The sequence below is a fragment of the Lacerta agilis genome, chromosome 9 (genome assembly GCF_009819535.1).
Source record: "Lacerta agilis isolate rLacAgi1 chromosome 9, rLacAgi1.pri, whole genome shotgun sequence".
Taxonomy (NCBI): domain Eukaryota; kingdom Metazoa; phylum Chordata; class Lepidosauria; order Squamata; family Lacertidae; genus Lacerta; species Lacerta agilis.
This window is the reverse complement of record NC_046320.1, coordinates 38,414,950-38,441,789: the sequence shown is the minus strand read 5'-3', so window position 1 is coordinate 38,441,789 and position 26,840 is coordinate 38,414,950. Positions and strand designations below refer to the sequence as shown.

At 42.3% G+C, this 26,840-nt stretch overlaps 1 protein-coding gene across 2 annotated transcripts in view; it reads left to right on the top strand.

Annotated features, from left to right (window-relative positions):
- SMAD1 (SMAD family member 1) overlaps nucleotides 1-26,840 on the top strand; it is a 34,477-nt gene that overhangs the window by 818 nt on the left and 6,819 nt on the right. Inside the window, exons 2-4 of one of the 2 annotated variants that reach the window (XM_033159562.1) lie at nucleotides 13,968-14,550; nucleotides 22,735-22,989; nucleotides 25,145-25,258. In XM_033159562.1, the coding sequence (XP_033015453.1) occupies nucleotides 14,151-14,550; nucleotides 22,735-22,989; nucleotides 25,145-25,258 (769 nt within the window). In that variant the 5' untranslated portion in view covers nucleotides 13,968-14,150. Of the gene's footprint in view, nucleotides 1-13,967; nucleotides 14,551-22,734; nucleotides 22,990-25,144; nucleotides 25,262-26,840 lie in introns of both variants that reach the window. The other variant, XM_033159561.1, reaches the window with a different exon arrangement.

The following is a 26,840-nucleotide window of genomic DNA, read 5'->3' as shown; positions in this document are numbered from 1 at the left end:
AGATTTACTCTTCTCTCTGTGGCTTTCTAATGCTTCCCAACCCCCAACCCCCCCGGTGTGAGGGTGATGTTACTGAGCCATCTTTCTCAGACTTAATAGGAGGCATCTGTGCCCTAGAACTTCCCCTTCTGAAATGTTATTTTTCCAGCATCTATCGAACTGGGGCGGCAGGGATGGCTCGGTGAAATCTGGGGATGACTTCCTTCTCCGCCCCCCCCCCCAGCCCGAAAATAGTTGGCTCATTATATTCTAGCAACCTTTCTGGGAATGGGTGGGAAGAGAAGCTATGCCAAAACCGGGGGCAGCAATTTCTGGCCCTTTGTTAATAGTTGATGAAGCTGTGTGTGGGCTGGCTTAGCAGTTCTTCATACACGGTATGAATATGAATGGCTGCTTTAATTTGAGGAGTGGCTTCATGCTTCAGGAAACAACTGATCTTCACTGTAGCGCATGTATACACATAATGTGTGACTTACTCCGTGGAGACCAAAATTAATTCGCATTTTCCCCCTGTATATATTCCAGTACCAACCTCTTATGACTGAAAGGCTCCTAAGCAGTGCTTAGGAAAAGTGTTTACTGGTGAAAATTCATGTTCCCAAATGGGTCCCAGGGTGCCTTCACAGGTCTAGGATTTAAAAGATGGACATTATTAAGTTGACTGTACTGTATAACTATAGTTCACACTTGAATTATAGCAAAAACACTTGCAAAAGTTGTGTCAAACCTAATGGTCTTGCTGTGCAGTTTGCGCGTGTGACTTCTTGTTGGTATAACTATTTTGAAACTGGAACTTTACTATAACTACAAAGATTCTCTTTCCAAAACAATTGCTGTTTGGCTGCTGGGGAGTAACAAACAGATTATATTCTTCCAGACTGTTGCTACATTATACTTATTAGATGCTTATTTTTCATTGTAAAAAAATTCTGGAGTGGTAGCTGTGTTTGTCTCTTGCAGCAGAAATGATCAGTCTTATGACACCTTGGAGGCAAACAAATTTATTAAGCTTCTGTGGACTCATAAGCTTTTGTGAACTCAGGCCCACTTTGTCAGATGGGCTTTGAGTCCATAAAAACATGGGCCATAATAAATTAGTTTGCCACCAGACAAGATTAACTCTCATTGTGTGCATTACACCCAGAAACAGATTGAAGATCACTGCTGAGGACTGAGAGACTCAGTTCTGCTGTCTGTTTTTAAAAAAAGCTTCTGGAAATGCTTATCCTACTTGCTAACTGTAATACTTGGACCTTCTCTTTTCAAGGCACAAACAGGGTCTCCAGAAGCTCAAAGAGCCTTGCAGTGCTTCCTAGTCACCTCCCCAGATAAGATCACTTCAGTTCAAGGCCAGATCAGGTTACAAGGGTAGTGATTTGTCCTTGCTTTAATTATGACCCCTTCGCTCCCCAAAATGTAATCAAATACAGTTCTGTTCTGCATTTGTCCCTCTCTCTTGTTGTGGTTTTTAGTGTATATCCTTGACAATCTGATGACTCAAAAACACTTCTGAGCAGTGTTGAGAGAGGCAAAGGCAATATAGATTCTAGATAATAGCACTGATGGCGAAAGCCTCTTACAGCTGCAATCACACGTTTTAAAGTTCCGCAGGAGAAAGATAGGGAAAATATTAAGACACCTTTGTTTATCGTTCGGCCTTTCCCCATCCCTTCAGTTAATGCACATCTGCCACTATTCACAAATTATGGCTTTCCTGTTTCAAATGTCACTGCAGCCCTTGGCGCTGGAGTGGGAGAAAACATATCCCCACCTGCTTATACCAGATGCTATCCTATACTGCCCTGTGAATAGACGGATGCAATCGCACAAGCATCATTTGTCCCATATCACTGCACCATCATTTCCTCCCTCTGTATTCTTGTAAAACTGACAGGGACAGGAGGAAAGCTGTGTCTTTTCACCACCCTCTTATGCTTATACATACCCCTCCTGAAGATAAACACATACACAAACCCATTCTCCCTCCCTTCTTTTAGGACATTAGTAGCAAAGATAGCAGAGAAAGAGGGTGGGTGTTAATTCTCTCTCTCACACACACCCCGCCCCAGTGTTGTGGAACTGACAATGTGGCTTTCCCTTGTTTATGTATGGGACGGAGAGATTAAACATGGGAAAAAGCTATTCCCTAAAATGTATTCAAATTTAAAGGATAGTGGTAGGTAGAGGAAGAAAGTATATGTTCACAGGTGACAACAAATTGTAAATCTTATGTTGCTGCAAAAATTAATAGATTTTAAATTGCTTTTAAAAACACATTTCTTCCTTTCACACTTGCATAGCAGATCGAGAGAAGCTCGAGCTTTTATGTGTAAAGTCTGGTTTGTTCTGAGAATGAAAGCATGGACCTAAAGTGGCAGTGATTATTTCCAAACAAATTTCTCACAGCAATCCACCTTAATGTATGTAAACAGAAGCTTAGGGAGTAGGTAAACTTGAATTAAGCTGTGCTGGCAATGCAGCAGTCAGTACTGTCAAGTGTAAGTGGTATCTCTTGGTGTGTAATCCTGCAAGGCTAATGGACGCATCATCTAGGCTTTATAAATAATGTAAGCTGTGTATAATGTGGACTCCCTAGAGACTGCAGAGAGCATCATTACTAGCCTTTCCAACCTGCTGTAGATCTCAAATTGACTTACAGCAGTGAAATGCAAAATGATACATCAGGGTGAAATGAGGGGGGGTCAGCCTGTGAGCTTGTTAGTTCAGTCATCATAATTAAATATATTATGAATGCAAGTGTTGGAACTCCAACATCCATATTCTTCTTTTGTGAGTAATACAGAGGTGAATATTTAGAAGTAAATAATTGAGAGCCCTGTTTGTCTTTGCAAGTAAGCGTGTATTATGTTCTCATAAAACTTAAATTGGTAAGGGAGCTTATTGAAGAACAGACTACCACAGGGGAACCCCCCCAACATACTAACTAAACATTATAAAGTAAAAATTAAACTACAAATATTCTAAATTAAATTAAATTAAATTAAATTGAAAGCTGGCTTATCCTGATATACCGCTTTGCAGCAGGCCACCAAATTATCATTGCCAATTGACCTTATGTCTTTGTACTGAGAGTCCAGCTAAAAATTGCCATTCAACCCAGTTTAACTCTCAAGAGTTGTATAGCAGAAATGCTGCTTGGGGGCATGGGTGTGGGATACAGATGTGAGGAGGCTAATGAAAGCTGCTTTGTCTGCAAGCAAACACTTTGCAGTTAATCCAGATTGTGAATGCAGCAAGCTCCCTGGCAGTCATGGTGCTGCAGAAACTACAGATCCTGCTTTTGAGTATCAAATAACAATAAGAAAAAAGTAAATTGCATGTGCTGTACTTTTGTATGCAAGCTGCAGTCCTTGGCACTGTTAGGATCTTGGATCCAGCAGACCAACTGGGCTTTCTTTTTGTGCTGAGCAAACAAGATTTAGGTCACAACAACAGTGTTGTCCACTACAAATCAACTTATTATTGGAGCTGGAAAATAGAAGGTTTGATTGGTAGAAAGTTTTTGGAATGTTCAGGGCCCATAAATACACTTGAATTGGGACGAGGGACAATGTGCCTTTCAGCTTGGACTGATGCAGGAAATGATTTTGCTGAATAGAGTGTGAAAATACCTTCTTCCGGTAGCCCTATTTCTGGTAGGTACATGCCCAATCATGCTTCCAGATCAAACATTTGTGAGATTGGAAGGAAAGAAAATGCTGTTGGAACAACAGTATTTCCAAAATACACTGCCATCCATCTAGCTACGGTATCCAAGCCATACTGTGTAACAAAACAATGACTGTTTTTCAGAGCAAAATGTCTTGGGGCTGTAGGAGTAAAGATGAAGATTTGGATAAATGTTAGCATATGGAATTTTGGCAGATAAAGGAGTAATAGTACCTCCAAATTTCCATGAAAAAAAATTCAGCTGAAAAATAGAAGACGATATTTTAGTATTGTTTGTCGAAAAGTAAACATTCAATCTGTTTAGGAAAGAACTGAGATACAAATCTTAATGCAGCTTTCTGCAAATCCTGGTTATATTCCTATATACGGATAATGTTTATGGAGATCGGTTACAAATCATGCAAGAGACCATTGAATCTCAAAACTACTAATTGCACCATGGCCGCACAGTAACTTTGTGACTTGAACGTGTTGTGAACCTGCTCAGTTCAAGCTTCCTAGCATCTCCTTGGTGACTTGCTCAAGGCTTGGGCACTTAATAGCTTTGATTTTCATGTATGAAAGTGTGCTTCACAAATTGGGTTTCATACAGACGTATCTCAGGTCAGACACTGGCACAGTTTTCTCTCCTGTGGTGTGAGCCTGGCTTTCAACTGAAAAGAACAGATTTTGTTCTAGTCCCAATCCTGACCTAGTCCTTCTTTCCCTGTTCTTCCCATCCACATTCGCAGTTCACATGTTTTATCTGGCTTTCGGAGGGGGGGGGGTTGAATTCTGAATGCATAAATACAGTTGGCACCTTTATATTTAAGGAGAAAGTTAAAATTGGTTGAAAATCTACTCCAGGGGGAGGCTTCTTGGTCTCATCACTTGCCTCAGCCAATTGGTGCTGCTGAATTCTGCTACAAACTGGAAGAAGCTATTTCCTCAAGAGTTGCATTCTCCTGAACAAAAAGACTGTACAGATGACATTCTTAAGCATTCAGAAAATAGCCAGGGTAGTTTTACTTGGGGGTACAGTGTGTTAGTGCTTCAAATAAGTTATTGGTTGTGGGGTTTTTTGTACCACCTGGTACAATATGAGTTAGATGAGACTTCATCCAAAGCCAGGGATATAAAATGAAATCCAGTTTAAGAAGAGAAGAAGTGATGGTTGGCAAGTCCTGTGAACTGGGTAGTGGCAGAGAGGGGAAGTGTTGTGGGTTTTCTGGGAAATCTTGAATTTGGAAACTTCATGGAAAATTTCCGGCTGCCCTAAATCAATTAAAAATTTGTTGTAACATATTTGTTTTGTTTTAGGTCTGTTTACTAAATATGTACCATGTTAAATTTCACATGTTGTATAAATTATCTCATCCCCCCCTTCCAAAAAAGCAGCTGAACAAAAACATTTGATACGGGTGGGTGTGTGGGGGATCAATAAGCAAAACTGTCCTAAGACCCTGATCTTTTTTCCTCCTGGTGTAGGTGCGAGAAGTGCAGGCAGTTAAAAAAAAATACATATTTTATTAAGGTGATTTCAGTTAAAAGAAAAAAAGTGATACATTAAAAAAGAAGGAAAAGTGAGAGGGAGAACAACAACAACAACAACAACGATAAAAGCGAAAATATGCAAAAAGAGAGCAAGCAATATATGATATTCCCATACATTCTTGTATAAATTGGTATAGTGTTATTTTCCTAGTGCTTATGTAAATTTTAATAGCCTACTACATTTTGTATAAACTTATTCCAAATGTTATCCTATTTATCCATACAGAGTCTGTGCCTGTAAGCAGTAAGAAGTGTAGGCAGGTGAGTATCTATCACTGGCAGTCTTTCTGCCGGCAGTAACAACCGTAGTCCCCACACCAAAAGGGGCATTATGAGGGCAGGGTGGGGATAGAGCAGAGGCAGCCATTGATCTGCTGGATCCAAAGCTGTTTAATCCCTTTGAATGGGGCCCAATCTGGGACTTTCAGTTCTACAAGCCTGGAACTGGTTCAGCAAAAACATTTTCCCCCTCCCACCCTCTACTTTTTGTCCTGGCCAGCATGACTTTGGATCAGCAACTGATTCACCTGTGTTAAGATTGCTCCGCCTGTCTGGCTTAAACATTTAAATATGGATATTTGGATATTAGTTTTATCAGAATATTAAGAGATGACTACTCAGTTGCATACAGTTGCATTCATACTTACATTTTAAGGCAAAGACAGTGGTTAACATACTAATTTTGTTATGCTTGAACACCTGTGTCTCCGGTTATAGTCACCTCAAAAGTGATATTACAACTCTGATTTTAGTCTTGACTGGTATCGTTTCCATTCCAGTTGTCCTGTTGTGTTGTGTTCATTCATTGTGTTGCCAATTTTATGAAATAAAAAAAGACTTTGTAGAAAACGTAATGCCATATATCACTGGTAATGGTGGGTATAATGTTCATTTTCCTTGAACATTGTAAAATTTTGGAGTGGTCTTAGATCCATTGAGGCTTCTATTTTGAAAGCCCTGGGAGGAGTCCTTTTCAGTACAGATGTTGCGAAGGCTGCAACCATTTTGTTCCCTCACACTCTGTCCCAGTAACTGGCGCCAACTGAGACTAGACTAGAAATGTGTGTTCTGCCTAGAATGCCTGTTAAAGACTCAGCGGCTTGAATTGGTACCAAGCAGATACCACCAGCTTCTGCTGGTAAGTTGCAGATACCACCAGTGTCTGCAGTGGTATCTCCTGTTGTGTTTCAAAGACTGCACCTTTCATTTTGTTTGAGTATTTATAAACCAGGGCTGTCACCCGGACAAAGAAATCTTTGTTGGGTGGTTGAGTTTTAAACAAGAATATGAATGAGAACAATAGTTCTGGATCCTATTCTGTTGTTTTTAGATGCAGTGTGTAAGAGATGATGGAACTCTTCAGATGCCAGTTTTTGTTCTACGTATTGTAAAAATGTGCCTGAGTAATCTGACGCACCTCCTTAGTAGATTTGAGTGATTGGCGTGGTGACCAGTCTTTAAACAAATGCTGTCAATGTTGTAGAGTTGTTTAGTGACAGACAAGGACGAGGAAGCCCAAGTTTGAATCCCAACTTGGCCATGACCTTGGGCCAGTCAACCACCACTTGGCTGAACCTACCTTTCAGGATTCTTGTGAGGATAAAGTAGGGTGGGGGTAGCAAAATCATGCACAACATGAAGAAAGGATGGGAAGAAAAACAATAAATGAAACAATGCAGTTCTATTTTAAAACATTAAATTACTTGAGCACAACATATGTTATATTTCATCCTCCCCGATATTCCCTTGTGATTTCTCAGAGCAGAGGAAACTGAATCTTGCAACCATATGACAGGTTTAGAGTGAATAGTATGGTGGTCTTGATGGCTGTTGGACAGCTGTGAAGTTTTTCTACCTGGAGATGTTTTCAAGACCTTTAAGGCAGGCCTGGCCTTGGTGCTCATTGTTACGCATTTAAGGATGTGGGCTTTATTGTATCTTGTGTAATACAACTGTAGCCCGTCCTAATCCTTCCGGATAGAGATTAAAAGCCCCTGTTTTAAAAGTTGATAATACTTCTAAGGTGGTAGACTTTGAAGATCTCATTTATAACTTATTTATAACTTTGAGCACCTTTGTGGTTAAACCAGCTGAAAGCTTCAGGAGTACAGTATGAGCTTTCTTTGGTGTGTTAAAATTTCACAAAAGGCCAAATATTTTAAATGGCTTTCTCAGAATGTGTAACTTGAACTGTCAGCTGTCATGACAACTTTTACGATTGAGGCATACTAGGGTAGCTTAGTAAAACTAGAGGTTGTCTTAAATATGTAATTGGGATGAACGTTATCTGAGCTAAAAAAAATTCTATGATCAAATGTTACGCAATATTCCAGAATAAATAGATTTGTGTACAATTAGGTTACAATGTTAGATTTTTTTTTCAATGACTCTTCCCCTGTGTTATTTCACATCTTCCCTCTGGTATTTAAACAGATTGAGTTGTGCTGCATAGGTTCACATGCTTAACTTTCACCCTGTTGCAAAACTTGAATTTACTGTAATGCAGTTCCCTGGGGATCAGGGAGAAACTCCAGTTAGGTAGTCAATTTGCATGAACTAGTAATAAATTCAGCATAAGTGTACATGCCTAAACATAGCCTTTATAAATCAGATATACTGCAGTACACTACTTAAAGCAAAAGGCAGCTGCATGTTCATGAAAGAAAATTGGGGAAGAGGCAGTTTCTATCAAATATCTGAGACAAGTGTTTTCACTTCTGTTTATAAGTTTCTCATACTAGCAGTGTATGAGGAAACTGTATATTCCTAGATCTGCAAGAGTTCCAAATCTAAGTTGGATGACTTGTGTTGCAAATTTGATTAATGAGGAGAATCCGCAAGTTACAGCTTGTTTCATTTTCTGTGTTCAGCGAAAGAAAAGTCTTAGGCCTCCAAAATGCAACTCTGTTCCATGGTTTAAGTGAACATGGTTTAGGGTAGAGAAATCTGGGTTGTACATGCCAATGGGCATCTCACAAACTCTGCGTGGAAATAATTCTGAGCTAGAGACTCCCCAAGTCAAATAACTACATGTTTTCCACCCCCTCTTGAAGAAACTGCAAAGTAAAATGGCATTCTATTATGGAATTAACCTTATAAAATTTCTACACATTTCTGACTAATTATACAGACATGTCCCACTTTATGAACACAACGCATTCTCTGGAAATCTTTTGTTAAACGAGCATGTGCGTAACGAGTCCATCATCTCCATTATTTCCTACGGAAATATTTCTAATGTGGGATTTGCCTGCTCTCTTTCCTCACTCCATGGTTTCTTCCTGAAATGGCTGCAGCCAAAGGAGAAAACTTGATTGGTCCAATCTCCCTCCCTCCCTCCCTCCCTCCATGGTTTTTGCCCCAAAATGGCTGCTGCCGACCAGCAAACCACAAAGGAACAAAAAATAAGGAAGCCAGGAAGTTGGCTCTTCAGATAAATGAATTGATGGGGCATATAGCAAGGTTTTGGCATAATTCTTTTTGTATAGATAAGTGAATTTTCAGATAGCGAGTGATAGCAGGATGTGTGTATATTCAAAAGATGCAGCTTCTTCTGATATAGCCTATAGGCTAATACACACCTCTGTAGTGCATATATCAGGGCAAAAGTGAGCATGGTACCTATTTGTACAGTATTTGGCTAATATGCTTTTATGGGCTTTGGATTTCCTGCTATCAAACACAACTTCACAGTTTGTAAAAAGCTTATTTTTGGAGGTTGCCAAAGGAACATTTAATGAGAGCTGAACTTGAATAACTTGAATATCTTCAAAACATATGTAGCTGAAGAATGCATTTTGAGGGGTTCAAAACACAGCCAGTGCAGAATTAAACTTAAACCTGTCCTCCTAACCCATTAGTTGACATCACTAGTGATGTCAGCTGGTGAGCATGGTTTGGGGAAAATGGGTCTTGGGTCAGATTGGATCCCCTAGTGGCCCACAATTGGTCTGCAGTCTGGAAGTTTCCTACCCCTGGTTTATGGCTTACAATTTTTGGTCCACCCTGTCCAGTCGATGAAACAAGGAGCCTTGACTCAGTGTTATGTGAGAACCAGTGCTCATGCTTTTGTTTCTTGTGAAGAAATCATAAGCTGCTGGTGGCTTGTTTGGGAAAAAAACCATGACCAAGTGTCACCTATTGTATCCAGGGTTTTTGCATCTCTCTGTGTGGTTACCTTTTGGAATTTGGCTTAGCTTTATTTAAAGTAAGGAACATAACGTGACAGAGGAAAGGTGGTATTTGATCAAGTCTTACTCAGAGTAGACCCACTGAAATAAATGGACCTACAACTTGTTTATTCATTTCCATGAGCCTATGACTAAAACTTAACTGAAAACCACTCTTTCTTTTTCTTTTTCTTTTTTTTTGGTACTGAAAAGATATTGGAGTATTTTCACCTGTCAGACACCAGTTGAACACATTGTTTTGATTAAAAAGTGGATTCTGTGCCTTCATTTTAAGTACAAAGCAGAGCTTTTAAAAGGCAAGTTGATCTCTAATTTGGAACAGTGAACTCTTAATTGCTTAAGGGATTCAGGTATTAATAAATCCGCAGCAGACCTAGGCTCTTCAGCCCATTCAACTATGAAATCCTCTGTAAGTGACTATTTCCTAAGGTAGTGAGATCTCTCCTGTCAGACTGGTCACGTACTCCTTGAGGAGGGAAAAATCTGTAGTGCATAGCTGCTGTGGGAGGGGAAAGGAATGAAGGACACCCCTTTTGAGAGACACTGCTTGGGCAGGAATGCTCAGGTAATTCCCCCCCCCCCCCCCGTTTTTGCCAGCAGATTTGTGCTGTAAGGAAAGACAAACACCTTGACAGATATGCTTCTGCCAGGAATGGCTGACTAACTCCAGCTGGCCTCCTCATGGGGCATGCCTGAGCCACACCAAAGCGGCAGCTGTGTGCCATATAAGGAGCCTCCATGCGGTGCATACCAAAGAGATCTTGCCTTTCCGTGAGGAAAGTCGATGACTTTTGACCACATGTAGGAACGAAGCAAAACCTTTACTGTATGTGATTCTATAATATAAATGCAAAACATCCCTAAATGCGTTTGAGTTCCCAAAGCGCTTTCTACCACATTTGTGAAGTTGATCCCAAAGAGCTCTCTTTCTTGTCTGAACTTCATTCGTGGCAAAGCAGTTCCCCCTTCTCTCGGTTGTCTCCACTCCCCCCCTCCCGCTTCGTTCACCTGTGAGAAAAGCCCCACCTTTTTTGTCCTTCTAACCATAAGGGGAAATGACTTTGCTGTTGATAAAGGAATAAAATTCCCTGCCCTTCCTAAAGGAGGAATTCAACAATTGGGGAGAGTGGCATGAGACCATGTGTTGGTTTGTAAAAGGATATGGCTTGTAAAGATGTTTCCTTTGATGCCTGTGTGATGAATATGGATGTATTTCCGTTGCAGAAGGTCCTGATGAAATTATGCAATTACAGCTGACCAGGCAGATCTAAATATAGGCAGAAATGTCTGTTATCCTGCTTTTGTGTATCCTAACACATCCACGCAGTGTGTGTAAAACTGCCGTTAAAAAAACAGGTGTTTGTAACAGTCGCAGTTGGGAGTGGTGATGGATCTTTGTGGAAGTACAAAAGCACTGCGGAAGCTTACAGCACTCTGTTCTTGAAAAAGTAATCGTGCTGCCTTTCCACCAGTGTGCTGAAATTCATAGATATTTCTCACGAATGCAAGGTGTGCATGTGCCCATGGCTCTTTGTGCAACCCTCTGCAGGTGTTTGGGTGAGAGGATGCAGTCTTCATGCCACAGCTGGCAAAACCATTACAGATCAGTTTCCCCTGTTCTTCATCTGGCATAGAAATGCTGGCTACTAGCCTCTTAATAGGCTGGTAGAAAAGAAGTCAGCAGGCTGATCTGAGTCTTGTCCCTGTTTTATGGGCTTGCCAATCAGAAGGTTGGCGGTTTGAATCCCGGTGACGGGGTGAGCTCCCGTTGCTCAGTCCCTGCCCTGCCAACCTAGCAGTTCGAAAGCACGTCAAAGTGCAAGTAGATAAATAGATACCACTCCAGCGGGAAGGTAAATGGTGTTTCCGTGCACTGCCCTCGTTCTCCAGAAGTGGCTTAGTCATGCTGGCCACATGACCTGGAAGCTGTACACCAGCTCCTTCAGCCAGTAAAGCAAGATGAGCGCCGCAACCCCAGAGTCGTCTGCAACTGGACCTAACGGTCAGGGGTCCCTTTACCTTTACCTTTTAAACTGCTTTGATATTCTTTTTCTTTAAACTACAAAACCGCAGGCAAATGAAATTATTTATTTTTTTCTAATTTATTATTATTATTTCCACGAGGGGGAGGAATAGCGACCAGACAGTCTGTAGTGGTGACTGCAACCCAAGTGTAAGGCAACATTTGGCGATTAGCTTGTATATCTGAGTTTCTAACACGAGGTTGTGGGTGGGGTGTGTGTGTTGATATCCAGTTGTGTGGGTGCATGAGTTGAACTGACTTTCCCTTGCAATACCTCATGCTCCCCTCCCCTCATCTGCTCTAGAGGGTCCAGACAGATTTTGAGGAGGATCAGAAGGGGGAAGGTCTTTTTGTCCAACACTGGATTTCACCCAGGGTCCAAGTGATAAATGATGATGCAGTAATCTTGGATGATTCCCATTTCTTGCTATGTTGGTAGGTGGCTGATGATTCTGTCTGGAGGGAGAGTTCTGTTAGCAGGGTGCCACAACCAAACAGGTCTTCCCCAGCCAGTCCCACACACCACCACCTCACCTCAGAACATGGGGGGGGGGCTTGGAGAAGGGCTTCCAAATACAGTATTATCTTGGTGCTTGATGTGGGCGTAGGCTTGAGTTTTAAGCATCTGGTGTCCAGACAGAAGTAAAGAAATTGGTTGTTATAACTTGTTATAACGTGCTAAAACTGCTTACACTGAGTTACTTCATTGTTGTTGCATGATAACCAAAGGACTGAAATTCAAATTCCAAAGAGGAATGGAACACTACGCCCCTAATATTCAAAGTAGCTGCTTTATCACAGTAGGTATAAAACAGTGGATGCTAATTGGGATCAAAACCAGGTGGTGACAAAAATTGGGTCAAGGTATTTTTTGAGGGGAAGGAACTCAACTGGTTTATGTTGAGTGCCCTGCCTTTTGCACAGACACTTACATTCATAGGCTGGAAAGTTGCTGGGTTGCCAGAAGCACAGAAGCCTATTTCTCAGAAGGGTACATTTATTTGGGAAAGTAGGAGTAGGTGTCATATGCAAACTCATGTTTAACTGTTCTTTGTACTTCTGGCTGATAAGGCCACTTTGTGCTCAGAGTAATACAGGAAATGATGCATTGCAGAAACTAAAAGTGGCAGAAAGGAAAATGGAATGTATTGGCAAAATCTCAGAAGCAAGGAGGCTCTTTGTGATTCTTGGAAACCAGAAACTTGGCAGGCATGTGCTTGAGTGTTTATTTCAAAACACCTATGTAGCATCTTTTGTTTATCTTTTTTATATTTGGATATCAAAAGTAACAGAAGCTAGAAAGCATGTAAGTGTGCGTATATAATGCAAGTCAACAAATAAACATGCCATAGCACTTGGGGGGGGGTCACCATTTAAAAAGATGCTTTCAGCAGAGGCAGTAGAACTCAGTGAGGTAGCCTACCTGTCTTCCGACCATTAAAGGATGCTGCGGGGAGGGGTGCTTCATGCGATGTGGGCTGGGCAGAAGCATTGGATTGGCTGTGCCACCATGCTGAGCTCTGTATACCTCTCCACCCTGTTGGGAACCAGCTGCAACACTGTGTGTCTAGAAGGCAAGTGAGCAACACTGCCCTGCCTGTGCCGTCCCACTGACTGGTACACAGAGGTTCACACAGATTCCTGGTGAAAGATAGGGGAAGCCCCACATACACTCAGTTCTGACATTCCCCACCCTCCATCAACACATTCCTCCCAGCACTGTCCTCAGGACAGCAGGTTTTTATGTGATGGTGGGGCAAGGCAGTTTGAAATGCTCAGCCCTTTGAGGGTCATCGCTGAATCGAGCACCCTTTCCAAGGGTGCAAACCCGTTTTGGAACGTTCTTGTCTCGCCATATTTACAAATGCCACGGCAACCATATCTGCTAAAATCCCTTTTGAGAAATAATTCTTGCTTTTGTTGGAAGGTGTCTTAAGAACACAACAGTTCTGAGGCATTTGAAATGAATTTGTCCTGTGTCTGTTGGTTTTGTAAGCAGGTGATCAACTTTTTATTTTAAAGTTTCCATGTAGTAAGTTTTCTGGTGACTCAGAAAATGCTGATTTTTTTTTTACTTTTGGTGTTCTAACTCGAGTATAAAACACACCCAAGTACTGTATTGTAGTAGTCAGCTGACCAGCTGTGTGAAGATCTCTTAATTAATTCAACTGCTTAATGACTTTGAAATCTGATGAGAAATACATCCTACTCTCTCTATACTTGACTAAATGTGCCACCTTGACTAATTGTGGTTTTGTGAAGGGGATGGCAGAAAGCAGTTTTCATCTCTCAAGAGGAATTAGTCTTCTTCATGAGTCAGCTGAAGCAGTAGCTCTTCCTATGCTAACTCCTGAGAACTTCCCCATAGTTTGAATTCTGCCCAGGCATAAAGTTCTGTAATAACCCAACAGTGGTCTGCTAGATTCTGACTTCTGCCACGGTATTAGAATGGTGGAGTATTTGAGCTTCTTCCGATTGTTTGTATGAAAGAGATCTGATCTTTGCCTTTCCCCACTTTTACCCTTTTTTAGGTGCCTGACTTACATTTGGAATCCCAAAGACTAAAGAAAGAACATCTAACAAGCTGGAATGTTAGTTTCAACTTTTCAAGATCTCTGGGTTAGGAAGATTAAAGGAATCATATAAATTCGCCCAAGACTGTTGCAGGGCAGCCCTTGAAGGATTTGCTGTTCTCAAACGTTTGATCACTCACCATGAACGTGACGAGCTTGTTCTCATTCACAAGCCCAGCTGTTAAAAGACTGCTAGGATGGAAGCAAGGGGACGAAGAGGAAAAATGGGCTGAGAAAGCTGTTGATGCCCTAGTAAAAAAACTGAAGAAGAAAAAGGGAGCAATGGAAGAGTTGGAGAAGGCATTGAGCTGCCCAGGTCAGCCCAGCAACTGTGTCACAATTCCCCGTTCGCTGGATGGCAGACTCCAGGTGTCCCATCGGAAAGGGCTGCCCCATGTAATTTATTGCCGTGTGTGGCGCTGGCCCGATCTGCAGAGCCATCATGAACTTAAACCACTGGAATGCTGCGAGTTTCCCTTTGGTTCAAAGCAGAAGGAAGTTTGCATCAATCCCTATCACTATAAGCGAGTGGAAAGTCCTGGTAGGTATCTTTGTGTATACTTTGCTTTGATTTTATTAGCTTACGCAATGCCTTTTCCCAACAGCTCAACTGCAATCAGATTTAAGCTTATAGGACTGCTAAACTAGAGAAGTAGAATGTGCAGCTTATTGGGAGTAGATCCTAGAATCATAAGAGTTGGAAGGGACCCTGAGCATCATCTAGTCCAGCCCCCTGCTATGCAGGATTATACAGCTGTCCCTTATGGGGATCGAACCTGCAGCCTTGCCATTATAAGCACCACACTCTAACCAATGGAGCTATCTCAGTTATCTTAGTTATACTACTGAACCACCTTAAGACAGTAGCTCATCACATCTATGCACTGGCGGAGGGAGAGGAGTGCGGGGGGAGCGCACCGCCCCCGGCAGTGCAATCCCGGCAGGGTGCCATCGCGGCTGACTCCCGCCCATGCTGGGCACCCCACCCCTACAGGCAGCATGCTCCGCCCTCAGGACGCGCGCCCTGCCCCCGCTTGCTCTCTGTCCCCCCAGTGCTGGAGCATGAAGCTCCGCCACTGCATCTATGCTTACTCATGTATTCAAGATAGACTCAGGTACTTGTAGGGCATAATAAACTGATATACTTCACTCTCTCCTTGTACATTATAGCTGTAATCTCTGTGTTAATGTGACTCTTAAAAAAATTCAGTAGGTTAGTAATGGCTCCATGTGGTAGAGGAAGCGAAAGTAAAACTTGCAGTGGCACATGACCTTCAGCAATGCATTCTGCTAAGAAGTGAAGTAAACTTGCTGCTTTGATGACTGTGTCTGGGGCCATTGACTTCCTATATTAGACTTGGGTGCAGCCGTTTGTTAGGCAGAGATCTTGTTGGAGACCAGCCTCGAGTTGTCTGTCCCATGTTGGGGAAAGCTGCTCAGAAGCTCATGAGAATAAGAGATAGATCTGTTGCCCTTGCTAGAACTGAACAAATCTTTCCCTAGCTCCACACTAGATTTTAGTACACCTGGTGTTTTTATAAGAGATTATAAACATTGAATGAGGGGCAAAACTGATTCCATAGTTGTACACTGTTTTGAGGCTGTGTAGTAAATGGGTAAATGGTTGCACAGTAAATCTATTTTTCCATAACCACATTTGGAAAGCTAGTGTATTTTTTGTTCAGCGAATTACTTTGGTAGACCAGAACTGGTTCTCTCTCCGCTTTTAAACTGGAGGAGGGGGAGAGATTGCTATGGACAAAAGTTGCAGGGAGTATCCCAATTATTCCAAGTATCCCAATTTGCATACTTGAGCTCCAGAAAACTGTACTATAGATAATTTATATATATGGGGGGGGGTTTGTATGTATCTGTCTGTCTGTCTCTCTCTCTCTGTGTGTGTGTGTGTGTGTGTGTGTGTGTATATATATATATATATATATATATATATATATATATATATATATATATATATATATGTATGTTTGAGGGGGGTGAACACTGTGAAAAGTGAAATGCCATTTGGAAAGCTGAGACTGCTAACTGCAGCTGAAGGGCAGGAGTAACTTAAAACTGGCAATTCAAAGCTTGGAGAATCCAAGCTTTGTCAGCATGCTTCCTGGTAGATTGCGGCATATATGTAGAGACGGGAGGAGGAAGAAGTGATAGGGGAAGCTTGTCGTCATCTGGCAAACACTCCAGCACAATTGTCGGAAAGAAGTGCCTTGCGCAGGCAAGTCTGTAATAGCTAGCTATAACGGACTATACAAAGCCGTGGGCCGTGTACACAAAAGTGTTGTAGTTTAAAAGACTATGCCAAGTCTAACTAGCTGGTTTTTGGTAAATATTTAAACATGCCTTTGAATCTAATAATGTAAAAAGGGGTCATGTTTGTCTCCTCCTGGAACTGTAAGGATGTGAATTCTGGTCTTGGAAACTTTGTGTTTTGTGAAGTCTTTTGTTTTGTCCTTCAGTGACTACCTTTTGCCTTCGAACTAATTTTCCCCTTTTACAGATCCTAAATATTGTATGCCTCAGTACAGCGAACATCCAAGTAATTACACTTAACACAGTCTACTCCTCCCAGGCTAGGCTTCTCTCGTATCTGCATTTCCAAATTAACAATTTAAATGACTAAACTTAGGTGTGCTCTAGTCATATTCGTAATACTCAAGTGCACTCTTTTGACCTTAGGATTAAATTGCAAAAGGAAGAAAGAACAAGCAATTTAGCTAATTTGTTAATGTGCTGAAATTCATTTTAATTGGATATAACCACAGATTAAGAGCTGTAGCTCTCTTACCTTGTTATCTGTCCTGGAAGTAGGGTTGTGAATCTTTTCCTCCCTCTCCCACTGGTAGCAGAGCCCCCCCCCCCAATAATTCTACCACATGGATAAATCTGTAGGTTAAGTTCTTAAACATTGAGATGTAAGCTTGGAAACCCGTCTGCATGTAGTTCAGGCAGGTGGTGGAAGGCAGTAAGTTTCAAGCAGAACAAAGAGAAACTGGCAATCTTCTTGGTATATGTATCTGCCATGCTAATTCTTCCTTCCTAAATTGGAGGATGCCTTGTCACACCTGAGCAAAGAGTGGTTTTACTTTTAAAAAATATTATTAATATTACATTTATATCCCACCTTTGCTCCCAAGAGAGTCCAGTTTCCTGGGTAAACAGCTAGTAGTGATGATGATGGTGGTGGTGTGTGTGTGTGTGTGTGTGTGTTTGAAATCCGATGTATTCTATAAACTTGGACATTTTGGAACACTTTGCTGGTATGTGCTTTAAAACATTGAAGACAGAACTGGCTTCTGGTTTCCTTGTAAACTTTCATTGTAAAGAGCCTCTGGGATGAATAATTTGTCTTGACCTCAGTTTTTGTTGTTCTTGGGACTTGGCCCACTCTATAGTAAGAGGGGAGGATATTAAGGCTCCCCTTAAGAGACTCCGTCTGATTTGTAGTTTTGTTACATTACTAAAACGGCCTTCCCTAAACTTTCCTCCAGTTGTTGTTGGGCTCCAACTCCCATCACTCCAGCCAACTTAGCCAGTGGTCATGGATTGAAGGGAGTTGTAGTTCAGTGACATCTAGAGAGCCACAAGTAGTCCAACCTTAAGTATCCTTGCTAGTATCTCTTTTAATAGATAGTGAAATGCGTTGTTCGGTGTGTGTTTTTAAGGCACACGTGCACACACATTTAATTTAAATACGCACACTTTGTTAGCAGCAACTGTCTCAACAAGCCCTTCGTAAAACTCTTAGGTGCTGGGATAACCTGAACCAATTTCCTGTAATGTGTGCATGTTTTAGCCAGCACACAAGCAAATATAATGTGGAGTACTGACATTAAAAGTTATGACTTGAGGTGTACAACGTAAACCCAAAAGTATATTTACATTTTGAGATGTGATGCCCTGGATGAATCCCTCTAAAATGCTTCAAATCATCTTCTGCAATAGCGATGAGCTTCGATACTGAACTTGGTGTCCTTAAGTGGATGCCAGTGGAATTCATGAGTCAGCAGTGTCTCTATGGTTTCCATGACTAAGAACATATCCAGGCATTCAGTCCTCATGCGATTTATTACCATGTGGGGGCGAAAAGGAGGGACATGCTTGCTGGCCTGGCTCCCCTCCTCCCCCAGTCACATTCCCCTAATGACCAGTCCCAGCATTTTAGTGAGATTCATGTAGGGTTGTTGTTTTTTACATCAGTTGATGGAATGATACACAGAAACTCCTTAAACCAAGGTTACAGTCACCAAAACAGAATGTTTGGTTGCCATTTTTTGGGCAAGGTGGCTCCTATGTCTTATTTTTTGCAAATGACTGATTATCAGTTAAACATCTGGCTAGTTCAGATGACAACCTTTCGCTAGGTGAAGAACTATGAGAACTTGATGAAGAAAAGTCACTTTATCCAGGGACAGTCCACATATATATTGGCCTATAGCCTACCTCTTTCTCTTAATGGTTACACTGACCATTCATAACGTAAGTGTATTCTTCACAGCTGTGAGCAGGGCATCCGCGTGGGGTAAGTGAAGACAAACTACAACCATTAGCTATAACGTTGTTCACTGCTCCTGCTCAAGCTGCACAGAAAAAGCATTTTGGTTCTTGAAATTCATTGTGAAGATAGCATCCTGAACTATAACTACTCCAAGCTATATAGTTTTGGAAGACCTAATGTTAATATAGTGTAGTATTGAAACTGTAACGTAGGCTGCAACAAATTTGATCTCAACTGTGCAGTAGGCTACTTAACATAATAATCCATTCTTTTAATGTAGATGTGAACAGTTATGGCCTAATGCAGGGGCCAGCAAACTTTTTCAGCAGGGGGCTGGTCCACTGTCCCTCAGACCTTGTGGTGGGACGGACTATATTTTTTTGGGGGGGGGGAATGATGCCCCGGTGGCTGCTTGCCTGTGTCTTGTGAGTGGCAGGGGCTAGCTGCGGGGGCTGTGGGATGATGAGCGGCGCACAAAAGGGCTCCAGAGAGGGGCTGCTTAAAATGGCGGCTGCTCAAGCGCTGCTGCTCCTGGCACCAACAAAGCCCCGCCCCCTTCCTCCTCTAGGCAGGCCGGGGAGAAGCCAGGAGGAGGGAGGGAGGAGGCGCCGTGTAAGGGAGGGAGAGGGAAAGAATTTGCACACTGGAGATCCACGCGGTGATTCCTGGATTGTCTGTGGGTCAGATCCAGAAGGCAATTGGGACTGATTCGGCCCGCGGACCTTAGTTTGCCGACCCATGGCCCAATGTGATTGGACGCACGCTGTGGTTATCACCTGTACTATTATTTTCGCCTTGCAAAAAGGCCTTTCAGAAGTGCGAAGGAGGGAAAAGAGAGTAGGGAAAAGGTGGGCTACATCTATTGTGCAGCAAAACAAACTTTTAGTTAGTAACCATCACTAAGAGAGAGTACCAGAATGCAACTGCTCTCCTTGTAAATCAGTTCCTTTTTCATTTCAAGAAAGGAAAGCGATAACGTATCCTCCAGTATCTTGCAACCTCTCCAAATAACAGATCAGTGCCTCTTGGTTACTTTGCAGCAACAGGTGTGCTTGGCTCAACATAGCCAAAGTCTCAAGCTGTCTCTTCAATTATGCCTCTTCCTCTGGGCTGGCAGCTACTTCAGAGATCAGCTTCCTTTCCTGCTGTGTCGAATTTTAGCAATTTATTTTGTACAGTGGAGGTGTCCAACTTGATCAAGCTAAGCGTGCTTATCCGAATCCAACTACAGGCAGGTTTTTCATCTGAACCTCTTGGGGTTTTGCCCTCTTGCTCAAGGATATTAATTTGGGGGACCCGGGTCACTGGGAAGCTCCTGTGCTTTTACTGATGGCACTGGTGGGAAGATTTCCTAGCTCAGAAATGGGAGAAGCCACACTCAAGTCGACCTGCTGCTTTTTTAAAAGGTGTCTGAAAGGGTATAGAATCCCTCTCAAGAGTCTGGGACAGGCAACTCTTCCCAGCCCAGTTGCTAGCATTTGTATCCCACCAGGGGGTCTCACTAACTTTGCTACAAGCTGCCCTAAAAGTGATGTGCATAGGTTGAATGTTTGTCTTCTGTTGGAGCAGGTTCAGACTGAAGCCTCTTGCCATTTCTGGGACCTAAATGAGTGCTTGGTCCCACATCTCTGCTTCTGAGAGCACACGTCACGGTGCTTGTGTTTTGCAAATTGTGTTTTTATTAAGGGAAATCTCACGATAGGCAGCTTTCACATACTTTCGCAATGTGGGAGAGTCTTAAATTAGCGACATGGTTTCCATGAGCTGTTAAGGAAACGCCGTACCAAAAGCGACAACTTTCTTTTCCCCTCTGCCCTTTGTCTGTAGTTTGCATGGAAAATCCAGTGTCTCTGGAACCTTGGAGAAAATGACTAGTGCATCCACTTTTAGATTGCTAAAAGCACTTTGAAGATTCTCTTTCCAGCTATTCTCGAAATGCAAAACAAGCCCCTCGCCCCCCCCAAAAAAACTTGCAGCAGTGTTTCATCTGCCTTTGTTTAAATGTGTGAGAGAGAGGAGAGGAAAGATGTGGCTTGTTCTGGTAATCAAGGCATGAGTTATTCTAGGCTCAGTCTCCTTACAGGAACTGAGGAGAAGATGCAACATTTTCAACAGATACCAGGGGAAGTGTTAATGCCCTGACCTAGTGCCCATAGTAATGGGCTGAACGAAGGGAAATAACTTGAAGCAAAATTCAGAAAAGACAGAGGTGATCCCGGTTAGAGAGATGGACTCTTGGAATAGGGATTTGGCTTGTTCTGGACGAGGCTTGAAAAATGGGGTTCGTCGTTTGGGGGCACTCCTACATCAGGCTCTGCATCTAGATGTCCAAAGAGTGTTGTTGCTGGAAGATGCAGGGAGTTCACAGGAAGCCAAGTGACAGAAGATTCAGAGAAGGCAGATTCTATGTCTAGAGAGTTTGTCTCATGGGGGTAGTGACTGTGGGCAAGGATGCCTTCGCCCAGCTTAGGTTGGTGCACTATCTGCGCCTGTTCCAGAAAAGATCGGACCCAGCCACAATAACGCATGCCTTGGTTGCATCCAGGTTGGGTTACTCTAATGCCCTCTGCATGAAATTGCCTTGAGACTTGAAACCTTCAGCTGGGCCAGAATCTAACTGCAAGGATGTCAGTGGGTGCTCACCAAAGATAACATATCACACAGATTCTGTAATAGCTGTGTTTGTTGCAAAATTGTTTCCTTCACATAATTTAATGTGCTGGTGATGACAGTTAAGACAATAAATGGCTTTGTGCCAGGATGCCTGGATCTATACCTAAGATGTATTAGAGAGACCCATCTGTGTCCCATTCATAGTTGAGGAAGATAGATGGAGGAGCTTCTCAGTGGCTGCATCCAGATTGTGGAATACCTCGCCCAGCAAGATCTATTTTACCCCCTCTTACACATTTCATTGCTCACTTGTTAAAACTTCCCTGTTCTGGCAACTGTATATCTAGCTGGGCAGGTGAATTTCATATGCTGAAGCCTCATTTGAGAATGTTCTGACTCTCCCAGCCCGTTTCTGAGTTTTGTGCTGTTTTCTTTTATGGGAATGTGCTTTTGCTTTGTTAATTATTGTAAAACGCCAAGTACAAATGCATTGGAAGAGTCTGTTGAATGCAAATGCACTGGACAGACTGGGTAAAAGTTTAACAAATAAAAGAGAAAAGGCAGCTTAATGTAAATATAGTCATATGGTGGGGGCGCTGCGAGAATCCTAACTTTGTGTATATACTGAGGGCATCTGAGTTCATGGAGATTGACCAGAAAAGGGATCTTAGGGTCATGGTGGGATGGCTCACTGAAATTATTGACTCAGTTTGCGGCAGACGTGACAATGGTGAATTCCATCGGGATCGTTAGAAAAAAGAAGAAAACCCAATTCTTCCAATACCATTTTTAGTGTGACCATGCTGAGTATACTGTGTATAGTCCATGCTCAACTGTCTGGTGTCTGACTTCTTAAGTTGGGTTTAAAGCTTTGGGAGTAGCCCAATTCAGACTACTTTGGATAAGGACCATTGTGTATCAAACAAGGCCCAAATCCCTGCAAAGTGGCCTATTTGGTTCTGGATTTGGATTCTCTCTGAAGCGGATGCATACTCCTACTATATATATGACTTTCAGGATCTGAGGGAGCCTGTTGCTTAATACTAGTTGCTAGGGAGCAACAGTGGGAGAGGGTTTTTTGTCATCATGTTCTTACCCGTGAGTGTCCCATAGATATCTGGTTGGCAACTGTAGGAAACCGTAGCATTTCAATATTAACCTTTTAGCACATTGCTTACGCTAAAAATAAACTTTCAGCTGTTGTCTCTTTAAGTTCTCTGTCCGTAGCCTACGTGGTGCTATCATTGTCTTCAGAAGAATTTCCTAGTTAACAAGGTTTTGGCTTACAAACCATTAAGTGGTTAGCAAGCCAGCAAAATGCACTAAAAGTTTCATACGTTGGCATTAAATATACAAAACACTGCCCTGTGTTTTATAAATAAAAATGCAGCAAATTCCTTTGATCATCTTGTTTCCAGCTACTGTTGAAAACCGAGTTTATGACTCTGGGACCCTGGCAGTCAGTGTTTCTAGAATGTGAATACCTCACATGCAATGGTTGCATCCATGGGAGAGTTTGCCTTTGTCCCGTAAGGGTGGTCTTGAACTATGTTTTCGGTCTCTCTCTCTCTCTCTTCTCCCCCCCCCCCCACTTTCCAGTTCTTCCTCCAGTGCTTGTTCCGAGACACAGTGAATACAACCCACAGCACAGTCTCCTGGCTCAATTCCGCGTGCCACAAAACGAACCACACATGCCACACAATGCTACTTTCCCAGACTCTTTCCAACAGCCCAATAGCCACCCGTTTCCTCACTCGCCCAACAGCAGCTACCCAAACTCCCCGGGAAGCAGCAGTGGCACCTATCCTCACTCACCTGCGAGCTCGGACCCAGGAAGTCCTTTCCAGATGCCAGGTAAGCTTGCTCCAAGAGGCCTCGGCAGTAAGTTCTCCTGTTCTGCTTGGGTCAATATCTCATGGCAACCAATGAAAATGCAAAACATTTGCGTGTTTTTAAAGGTTTCTTTATGGCAATTAAAACTACAGTGGAACCTTGGTTCTTGAACTTAATCTGTTCCGGAAGTCCATTCAACTCCCGAAACCATTGGAAAACCAAGGCGCAGCTTCCGATTGGCTGCAGGAGCTTCCTGCACTCAAGTGGAAGCTGCAGCGGATGTTCAGCTTCCGAAAAATGTTCGAAAACCGGAACTCTTAACTTCTGGGTTTGCAGTGTTCGGGAGCCAATTTGTTTGACAACTAAGCTGTTCGAGAACCGAGGTATGACTGTACATACTTTTTTTTTGGGTCAAAAACCATTATTTATGATCGCTGCAATTGGGACAGTAGCTGCAAATTTTGCTTTGGGTGTGTTAAACTTTCACCTGTCAGTTCTCGGAAACTGTGAATAGGTGTGCGTAATGTCTCTCTGGTTTTGCCCAGTCTACAAAGAAAAGTTTTTGAAACTACGGAGCATCCAAGGATTTTAATGAATTACCACATAAAGATAGCATTAAAAGATTTATCTTAGCTGACTGTGAGAGCATAATGCACTTCTAGAGAATTGCTCACTGGAAATTGGACCCATAGAGTTCTTCACTATCTAGAATTTCATTTGTAGAACATGATGTAGCATAACCTTGAAGTTAGTTACGAATCTGGTAAAACAATGAGGGGAGCTGCACTTGCCCTCTAGATTAGATGTCAAAGCAGTGAGGTGCTTTGTTCAACTAGGATTCCAGATTGGTGCTGGAAGATCAAATCCAAATTACCAGAGGAAGGCAATTGTCCATTAAAAATAAAACAAAACCCTTCACATTGGTTCAAGAAGGAGGCTCAACTTTGTTAGTGGAAGTATCTTATGACATGAGTTTGCAGTGTCTCAAAAGGGCACGTAGGCAATGAGTAGCATTAAGTTTGCTCTTTTAAATGTTGCACAGAAACAGCCTTTTTTCACTGTTTGTTAGTTCTTCCAAATCTCTCCTGTGTGTTTTGAGTTGTAAAAAGATACTAAAGAATTGCTCAGTTGTGTTTAAACTTCTAAAAAAGTAAACTAATGTAGGAACACACAAACATGGATGAAGAGAAGAAGTATTCAAACTATTCCTGGCGTAGCAAGCAACAACTGTATCACTGGTGACAGCCTAAACCTAAGGATTCTGGCTGGCTACCCGGCAATAAACTGGGCTTAGCAGCACTGATGTCAACAGCACATGAGTGTAAATCTTGCTATGTACTGGGTTGCAGCCCCTGTTTGCTAGTAAACTTAAATGTTATTTTGTTCATCTCCTAATTGAAATGCTTTATTTTGATAAGTGGGCATGCATTAACAGCTCACCTGAAAGCCACAGGCCACCAGTAATTCCATGCAGGTGAGTGGACTGGTAGAGGAAGGACAGATCACTCCATTCTCCTCTGCCATTTGGTTTTTGTGCTAGATGTGGAGGAAGGAAAGCCTGATCCTCAGTTCTGTCCCTCCTCTGTCATCCCACTTGATCAAATGCATTAAAAAAACAAACCACTAGCCTGCATTTCTGCACATCTTTAAAAGAGGGGGCATCCCTTCCAGCATGAGAATATGGGTTCCTCTTAGTAGGTTGGCAACATTAATTGGCTTATTTGTGAGGCTGCTTTAGCTGCTGTTAGTTCTGTTGCAGCACCATATTAGGGACTGGGAAGGTAGGAAGAACAGAAGTACAATAGTGTTGCCTGAAATCTTTTTCAATAGGACTGATATTTATTAAGCACCTAAAATCACTAGCTATGATAAACATACATTAAAAAGACAAACCACCTCAAGATCACTTATCTCACTTGACCTTTGCCTGCTTCAAAGCCTAGTTCCCCCAAAAAGAAACTCTAAACTATTATTCCTTGATCAGAAAATAATGGCTTCTGTTGTTAGCCTTGTTTATAAGAGTTTAGTTTTGTCTAGCAAGTCTCACTTGAGACAGAGGAATGAAGGGTTTTATTGGGTTATACACAGGTGAAAATTGTTGCGTGACCTGTCTTAGCGCTTTCTACTAATGTACAGAGAGAAATTAAATTATCTCTCCTGTATTTTTCCCATTTAGCTGATACTCCCCCTCCTGCTTACCTGCCTCCAGAAGATCAGATGACACAGGATGGTTCACAGCCAATGGACACCAATATGATGGCACCTTCAATTCCTCCAGAAATAAGCAGAGGAGGTGAAACCTTTATACCCCCCCTTTTATTAATACAAAATGTGATCTAACATATATATGTGGCATGTGGAGTATAAACATGGTTGTAGCATACATTTTATGAATTGGAAGCTGTAAATGATCATATCCAACTTATGGACTTCCAGTAGGTTTCTGGTTGGCCACTGTGAGAACAGGATGCTGGACTAGATTGTCTGATCCAACAGAGGTGGCTTTAGGTTCTTATGATTTAGAATGCTGCACTTTCAACCGATAAAGCAAATCTTTTGGTGGTTTTGCTGATCTGTTCATTTCACGTAGACCTTGTTGCTGGCAAAAGCAAGAAGCAAATTTATCATTGTTTGTGCCTGACTCTGTAGACCTTCTGCACACATTAGCTTTCCGATTGTCCTGTATCTTTGTCCTGTCATTCTTGCATTCCTTAGGAATAGCCCCAGTAAACAGGGGGCTGTGTGTCTAACCAGTCTTTAAGGGTTTGTTTGGATATTCTGGTCACAACAAACTGCTGCGTATTGGGTTGCAAGAGATGCATATAAACAGTGTGCTTCTCATTAGGTTGGCTCCAGTTCATGTGGCACGATCATAAAATTTCTGCCACCGGCACTGCCACATGTAGTGTTGTGTGTTGGCTAGACCATGACCATAGCAGTTTCATCCAAGAACACTGTCAAGATGGCTAGATCTGGAACCAGATTATTTTTACAAGCTGTGCTGTTACCAGAAATCACAGCACTTGCAGCGTTACCCACTTCTGTGTTCACAATGGCAGTTTCCTGCACGCCCTTCCCACTGTGGCTTTGGGGCCAGATATTTTAGCAGGAGGCAGGGAACAGTATGTACTGGACAGCTGAAGGATGTTGCAATCACAAGCACAGAAGTAGTAATGCTGCAGGCCCGACGACTAGTAGCAACTAGTGGCAGATGCTCCCTCTAAATCTGGTAACTTTTCCTCCCCTGATTTTAATATCCCTCCCTTCCCGGTTTTTTTTTAGAGGGTAAAACTACACTTGCTTATTTCCTTTATGCTTACATTGTTTACGCACACCTGTTTCCCTTAATTCTGTGAGCTCATTTCTCTACTGTACCTCTACCTGGTACGTACAGTCACATCCTTTGTTTTATAGCCCTTCAGAAAAGGTCTGCTGAAGTTCGCATATAGGAAGGGCACCGGCAGTAAATGTAGGCTCAAGCACTCTCGCTGCAGACATTTAGAGAGGCCTGTTCTTTGTGAAGATTTGTTAGTCTTAAGAGATTTGACTTAACAAGCTGCATCCTGTCAATGAAGTTGGGTAACTCCTATTGTTGGCTCATGCTGGGAATGGAGAGACAAAGCACACCTGCTCTGCATGACTTAAGGCAAATGTGAGGAAGTTAGTATGAAATCTGTGTGAGAGAGATATGATTTCATTCTGCAGGAATGGCCAGCTGGCAGGATTTCTTCCCGAGTTTGAGAACTAGGGCAAAGCTGTGTGCAGCCTTAATGGTTGCTGGCATCTAACTGTGAAGAGTGCACCTACTTACTAATAATTAAAGGCTTGCCCTACAATGACTTGAAAGGATTAAAAATATCATGGTTTGTTTG